Source organism: Oncorhynchus clarkii, chromosome 8 (genome assembly GCF_045791955.1).
Source record: "Oncorhynchus clarkii lewisi isolate Uvic-CL-2024 chromosome 8, UVic_Ocla_1.0, whole genome shotgun sequence".
NCBI lineage: Eukaryota > Metazoa > Chordata > Actinopteri > Salmoniformes > Salmonidae > Oncorhynchus > Oncorhynchus clarkii.
Window position 1 is genome coordinate 31,241,450 of NC_092154.1, and position 7,837 is coordinate 31,249,286.

The 7,837-nt window shown below is 41.8% G+C and overlaps 1 protein-coding gene across 16 annotated transcripts in view; it reads right to left on the reverse strand.

Moving 5' to 3' along the window:
* LOC139415270 (gephyrin b) overlaps positions 1-7,837 on the reverse strand; it is a 121,782-nt gene continuing 113,945 nt past the window's right edge. For 8 of the 16 annotated variants that reach the window (XM_071163256.1, XM_071163250.1, XM_071163260.1 and 5 more), the window contains 8 exons: positions 7,403-7,556; positions 5,613-5,734; positions 5,296-5,398; positions 4,025-4,098; positions 3,851-3,918; positions 3,626-3,729; positions 1,796-1,892; positions 1-1,327 (listed from right to left, as the gene is read on the reverse strand). In XM_071163256.1, coding sequence (XP_071019357.1) covers positions 1,194-1,327; positions 1,796-1,892; positions 3,626-3,729; positions 3,851-3,918; positions 4,025-4,098; positions 5,296-5,398; positions 5,613-5,734; positions 7,403-7,556 — 856 coding nt within the window. In that variant the 3' untranslated portion in view covers positions 1-1,193. The remainder of the gene's footprint in view (positions 1,328-1,795; positions 1,893-3,625; positions 3,730-3,850; positions 3,919-4,024; positions 4,099-5,295; positions 5,399-5,612; positions 5,735-7,402; positions 7,557-7,837) is intronic. The other 8 variants (XM_071163262.1, XM_071163254.1, XM_071163261.1 and 5 more) reach the window with 3 other exon arrangements.

Below are 7,837 nucleotides of genomic sequence, written 5' to 3' on the forward strand. Positions count from 1 at the left end.
TACATAATGATCAAGGATTTTTATTCTCTTTCATCAGTTTCATATCATTACGGAAAATGTATTATAGTACAGCGTTGTTCAATGTCTCTTCATTGCTTAATAATAATCATTTCCTTAGGAGTGCTGGTCACATATATCTGTACAATATGGTTCATCTTCTTCGCATTTTTTTTTTATCTGTACATTTTTTTTGTGAAGTCAGTTAAAAAGGCTGTCAGCACGTAAAGAAGCTGTTTATTTTATTTCATTTTCTCCCCCCCCTTACTCTTAGTCGATCAAATAAAAGTTTTTGTTTTTCACGGGTGACCACGCCCCCAGGGGGTTCGGGCGCAGAGTTGCACCTGGTCAGATGATAAATAAGGAAGCTTCAGGGTCTGGGCAGGTTGGTGGGTGACTGCCCCCTTCCCTCCTATCACCACCACCGTCACTGCCCAGGCATTTGGCACTGCGCACATAAACAAGACTCACAAGATAAACAACAAGCAAAGCTCTTTGTGAAGCCATTATGATGCATACTAACGAGAGAAAAATAGAAGTGTGTGGCGTCACCGTTAAAGCGTCACACCACAGAGAAAGTAGACCTAGATTATGCCCTCCCCTCCTTCCTCTTAACCGAGCACCGTGGGAAATCTGGAGTCTTCCTCATTGTTTTTCTTTATATTTAAAAAAACAAACATTTTTCCCCCACTAAAGATGAGAAAATAATATATATATATATATATATATTTTTTTTTTGTCCTGGCAGGCACCTACAGCTCTATTAAAATGCTACCGATATCGATAAGATCTAGCATTGAACACACAAAGCAATTGCAATGAAAGGAATTAAGTTGACTTATAATATAATAATGATAATAAGAAGAATAATGATAACAATAATACGAATAATCATAATAATATATTACAGAATAAATCTCTTTTGATAATTCGATTTTCTTCTTTAAAAGTTATATTTTTCTTTGTCTGAAATACTATTATAATCTTTTTAAAGTAATTGTATATTTTTTTGTATCATATGTACCTAGGTTTGTGATCGAGATGTTGACTATACCTCAACGTTATCCAAATCAATAAAAACTAGCTGTGCCGTTGCATATTACAGAATAGTCAATGATATGTGGACATGCACCGTGAAACACCCATTTGAACCCTCTCTCTCTATGAAGCCATCTCAACGTCCCCCTTTGATGACATCATAGCCGGCCGATGACCATGACGTCGACCACCTCTCCCTTGTGCAGCTCCACATATTGCTCTGTTTTTGGAGGTAGCATCAGGAGACCATTGGCGCTGCGCATGCTCATCAGCCTGCTGCTCACCTGGTTACCTACAGGATGGAGGAAAGGATATGGAGGAAAGGAGGGAGGAAATGAGGAGAGAAAGAGACTGATGGTGAGAATGCACTTTAGGCCCTAACCAACCACACAAGTCCAGGAGGATCTAACCCATGACAGTCAGGATGACCTCGGTACCACACCATGCAATGGGGTGAGAGGCTACTAATACCACACAATCTAATTGTAGCTCTTTATGCACTTGAGCTCTACAGTATACTGAATCAATTAGGCACTACATGGAATACAAAACAATAAAATAGTCACAGTGGGAGGCTTTGTTAGATTAGAGGACTGTAGCTAACCCCTCTACAATTGCCCATGAACAAAATCAATGAACAGTCCATTGATAGTCCGTTATAGAGCCTGTGACTACACATGCAGTATAGTATAGCAGCGTATCGCTCCGTATCGCAGGGCACAATAAAACAGAATAGAATAGAATGGGGTTCTATTATTACCTGTGCTCTGTGCCCATGGCAGAGGCTCCTGGTGGTGCCATGTCAGAATGCAGCGGTGGTACTCAGGGCGAGGATCCAACTTTACGTCACATGACAACTACGAGACATGAAAGGAAGTAAACAAGTGTACACTTCAGGAGTAAAGACAGATTATTGGGGCGCAAAAATGTAAACGCTCATAGGTAGGACCCAGGGGGCCTCATTTATAACCGTTGCATACATTTCACACTAAATATCTGAGTGCGCCATTTCTGAAAAAGAGTACTTATGCCAGCAAATATAGATAATGAAAACTTTGCACACGCCATACATACTTGTGCGCATGCTTTCCGTTGTAAATCAGACCTGTCGCAAAACTGTGTGCACCTGAACGAGCATTATAACGACACCTGGAAAACACCCTCCATTCACCTTTCATGGTGAAAATAACACCATTTTGCTGTAGAATTTGGAACTATTGGAATTAGGCAACAGCAGTTTCTAAAAGAAAAAGCAATGGCAAATGTTATAGTGTTTTTGGAGACGGCAGAATCTTTTAATCTTTTGCAGTAACTTATGGCAAAGGAATGTGAGTTTCTTAAAGAGAAAACAATGGCAAATTGTTGTGGACCTTTTCCCCCAACCCAAATATTCTGGACTGAAACATTGTAGGCCTACTCAACCACAAAAAAATACAGTAGCATACTTCAATGTAAAAGATAAAGTGTTGGTCTTTGAAATTCGCCTATTATAAACCACACTGCCTATAGGATCGCATACAGCAAAACTTGAAATACACAGCCTATCTATTTACTAGGCTACTAGGCCCAATTAAATGAGATTTGGGCATGGTATGTTGTTGTATGACTTCTTCGTGAATATGAACCCATCACAGCCAGAAGAGGTGAGGAATTTATTCTGCAATGTTTATGATAATAAAATACATATAGGAAATAGATTTCTATGTCAAATTATTTTACTTTCCAAAAATACAACAGAGCTATCCACTCTCCACTCTTCACTAACGTCATAAAGCTCCTGTTAAAAAAAACAATCAGAATAAGAATAAGCATGTCATCATATCCCCTCTATGCACAAAATACTTACTTGCCTGCTTGCAATACAACACATCAACCACTATAAAATGTGCATACTCAGAGTATAAAATGTGCATACGCAGAGTATAAAATGTGCATACGCAGAGTATAAAATGTGCATACTCAGAGTATAAAATGTGCATACGCAGAGTATAAAATGTGCATACTCAGAGTATAAAATGTGCATACTCAGAGTATAAAATGTGCATACGCAGAGTATAAAATGTGCATACTCAGAGTATAAAATGTGCATACTCAGAGTATAAAATGTGCATACGCAGAGTATAAAATGTGATTACGCAGAGTATAAAATGTGCATACTCAGAGTATAAAATGTGCATACGCAGAGTATAAAATGTGCATACGCAGAGTATAAAATGTGATTACGCAGAGTATAAAATGTGATTACGCAGAGTATAAAATGTGCATACGCAGAGTATAAAATGTGCATACTCAGAGTATAAAATGTGATTACGCAGAGTATAAAATGTGCATACGCAGAGTATAAAATGTGATTACGCAGAGTATAAAATGTGATTACGCGGAGTATAAAATTTGCATGGAGCTGATCCTACTTCGAGGTACGCGGGCTCTTTCCCGATTCCTTCTCAAAACGCATTGGAGGAGAAGATCCCAGATTCCTCCACTCTGACCTTCTCCTCTATTGAATTTGGAGAGGAAGGCGAGATAGAGGACGCAAGCAATTGAGGTAAGACAAATTGAGAAAGATTCATGGAGCCCTGTGCCTTCTTACCCTGGCTTTGATGATGGTGGGCCGTGGGTCCAGGATCCCCTGCATCTTCCTTAAGGCGGGGATAACAAAGAGGTTACATGTCACCACGGCAGACACGGGATTACCTGGGCCAGGGGGGGGGGGGGGGGGGGGGGGGGAGGTGGGGAGAGAGAGAAAAGAAGAGTGTGTTAGAAAACCAGTCTGGAAACGATTGTCTGATTCCCTCTTTCTCTTTACTTTACACACTACCTGGGAGGGCAAAGATGAGTTTGCGAGCGCCGTCCATATCCAACGTGGCGAATGTTGTCGGGAGACTGAAATGATGGGAGAAGAGAAGAACAACACGGTTGTTCAAGGAACCATCCATCGACACATCCACCTCGCCAGCCAGCCAGCCATTCATCCATCCATCCATCTCACCCTGGTTTCATGAAGACTCGTCCAAAGTGGATCTGAGCATGCAGATCAATATCCAGCACCTGTTTCAGATAGTCCTGAAAAAGAGGATCACACATTTTGGAGTCTTCAAAGGTACACATAAACATTAGACAAAAACATTCACCTTCTAGTTATAGTGTAGCTGTACTTAAAACCCAGATAGGTCTTGTGCACCATTGGGGTGTATTCAACAGGCACCAAACGGAAGACAACTGACTGAAACAGGAAGGGAGTACTTAGATAGAAATGTTTCATTGCAAAAATGTTTTCGTTTTGGGCCCTAATGAATACGACCCTTGCTGTGTGAAATTGTACATTTCTCCACATAATATTAACACCACAATTACATGTATGTATGTAACATTTGTGTCAAATGTATAGGTAACGAAATAGCTGTAAAAAAAACACAATTATGTCCTCCAAAGAGGGATGTGCAAATTAAAAACCTGGTCTCAGAGCATTTTGTATCATTATGTAAGTAAATTCGAGATTTAGCATTTAGTATGATATGTTACGTTTCGTAAAGTATGTATTAATTAGTGGATGTCCATCACTCATTTCGTATGATATATTACGAATGACAATTTGTATTATATGTTACAAATTTTCAAAACTTACTATACTGTAATGAAACAGTAGGGAGCAGGTCTCGAACCCTCGACCTTCTAGCCTGAGGTCCGGCGCGCTATCGACTGTGCCGTAAAAGCATGCTCGTGCGGCAGGGTCGATTTCCGTGCTTATAAACCCAGGTCGTTACAATATGTTACGAATTAGCAAAACATACTAAATGTTACGAATTAGCAAAACGCAATATATGTTACGAATTTGCACAAGGTGGTAATGTTAGCTATTTGGCTAATGTTAGCTAGGCTAGGGGTTAGGGTTAAGGGTAGGGTTAAGTGTAGAAGTTAGTTTAAATGGTTAAGGTTAGGGGAAGGGTTAGCTCAAATAAAAAAATTGCTAAAACTTGCTAAAATGCTAAAGTTGTCCGTAATGAGATACAAACTCACAACCTTTGGGTAGCTAGACGTTTGCCTTATACTCCCATCCATCCATCCTACTTACATTTTTTGCCTTCGATAACTATGTCTTATGTAACCATACCAAACATAACATATCATACTAATTTGTTACATCTGGTCTATGAGACCAGGCTGAAATAATATCTACTATATATTTTTAAACAGTTCCCCATCCCAACCACAAGGTGTCAGCATAGTGCAATGTCATGACCAATGACCATTCATACTCACGATTTGCTCACATACCTTCTCTCCCATAGACACCCCTCCAGAGGTGATGATGACGTCAGCACGGCTGATGCCCTCGTTCAGGGCGTTCAGGAGGTCGTCTGGGCTGTGGGGCCGATAGACAGAGAACAGTTACCAGTTACCATCAAACACCACAGAAGAGGAGAAGAGAGGAGGAGGAAAAGTAATGGGAGGAAGAGGACTAGGAACAGGAAGGAGAGTAGACAGAGAAGAAGAGAAGGGATAGGAGGAGGAGGAAAAGGAAGATGAACAGAAAGGGGAGGAGCATCAAGAACAGGAAGAGGAGTGTGAAGTCCTACTTGTCTCCCACGATGCCCAGGTTGATGGTGGGATATCCGTGCTCCTGGATGGTAGCGAGCAGCGTGGAGCGGTTACTATCCCTGATCTTCCCTGGATGGAGGTCGTCCTCTGGGTTCAACAGCTAGAGACACCAGGGGACGTGTTCATTAGGCAGCAATTGGAGAAAAAAAACGAACTGCAACAGGAAGGGACAACCTGGATTTGTCCAATAAGAAACACTCATTGTCAGTTTCTGTTTGCAAAATGTTTTAATAAAGACCCAGTGCAGCTGTTTTGATCTCAATATCAAATCATTTTTGGGTAACAATTAAGTAACTTGCTGTAATATTTAAAATGGTCAAAAGTGAACAAAATGAGCTTTTTAGCAAAAACGATTTCTCTAGCAGGAATTTTGCTAGGACTGTCTGGGAGTGATCAGAGTGGTGCGGGGAAGGTCACCAAAGCGATGTACTAACCACAGGATTGTGGTGCAGGGATCAATCCACTAGAGCGAAGGGGTTTAATAGGAGGGATATGTAACCTGAAAGCTAGCTGTTATTAGCAGAGAGGTTTGGAACTCTCTTTATTTGTCTATTAACATTTACCCCCTGGTGTAGGTTGAATATTTCCCAGGGATATTACAAATGTTCCATCCTGACAATAAATCACTTTCTCCCTGGTAACCCAGTGTTTCCAAATCCGGAAATGTCATTCAAAAGCATGCCAGGTTTGGCTGGGGTAGGCCGTCACTGTAAATAAGAATTTGTTCTTAACTGACTTGCCTAGTTAAATAAAGGTTAAATAAAAATGTATAAATAAATCAAGTCAGTTAAGAACAAATTCTTATTTACAATGACGGCCTAACCCGGATGACGCTGGGCGAATTGTTCGCTGCTCTATGGGACTCCAAATCACGTCCGGTTGTGATACAGCCTGGAATCAAACCAGGGTCTGTAGTGACGCCTCTAGCACTGAGATGCTGTGCCTTAGACTGCAGTGCCACTCGGGAGCCCCTCTTATCAAACAGGTTTGATAAGAGCTTTGATCGAAAATTCAAGCCTGAAGCTACCTGACCCCGATAAGCCATACATTAAATACATTTTATGAGCCATACATTATGAGCCCAAGCCCAAATGATTGTGCCGTTATCCAATACATATACAGTATGATATATAGGCTTCTGCTGTTGATATAAATAATGTTTTATAATGTACTGCGTTCACACAGTTATTTATCCAGTTATATATCAGTAAATGCCGGATTCCCGCCAATCAACCATACCCTGGTGTCAACAGGCAAGTCAAAACTCCCCTCATGCAAAACCTGCTGATTAGAAAGTCCTGTGTAAATTGTATTTTCAACCAGCAACTATTAGGGAATAACCCTGATTAAATGTTCTCGCACTTTTATAGTGTGAGTTTCATTAGTTGTTGATACAAAACAAAGGGAAACTGAATTTTGACTGCACTGGGCCTTTAAAACAGGAGCCTGGGTTGGTGCAGGTCAGCACACTCATGTACTGTTATGACTGTCCGAATACAGTACTTTGAACAGCTTCTTTTCCTCATGTCATTCCATCTATGATTAGGGCCTGGAGGTTGGGCTGACCACAGGACCTGACCAGGAAATACACAGCCAAGTGTGTGAATCTGTCTGTCTGTCTGTCTGTCTGTCTGTCTGTCTGTCTGTCTGTCTGTCTGTCTGTCTGTCTGTCTGTCTGCCTGCCTGCCTGCCTGCCTGCCTGCCTGCCTGCCTGTCTGCCTGTCTGCCTGTCTGTCTGTCTGTCTGTCTGTCTGTCTGTCTGTCTCACCTCGTTGCCTGTGGACATGACAGCCACCACGGGGAACTTCTGCACCTCCACCTCGGTGACCCCTACGGTGGCCAGCAAGCCAATCTCAGAGGGGCCCATGTGGGTTCCCTTGGACAGGACACATTCCCCACGCTTGATGTCATGACCTATGGGCCTGGAGAGAAGCGGAGACCGGGAGGGGATAGGATTCAGAGGGACACCATTGAAACATATGTTCACACATTTTACAGACAAATAACTACAGACACTCACACACTTCATACAGAAAGACACATACACATGTGGTTTCCATATGTGCAATATGTGTTTGATCCCGTTCCATCTATTCCATTCCTGCCGTTACTATGAGCCCACCCTCCACCAGCCTCCACCAGCCTCCACTGACGCACACACACACACACACACACACACACACACACACACACACACACACAC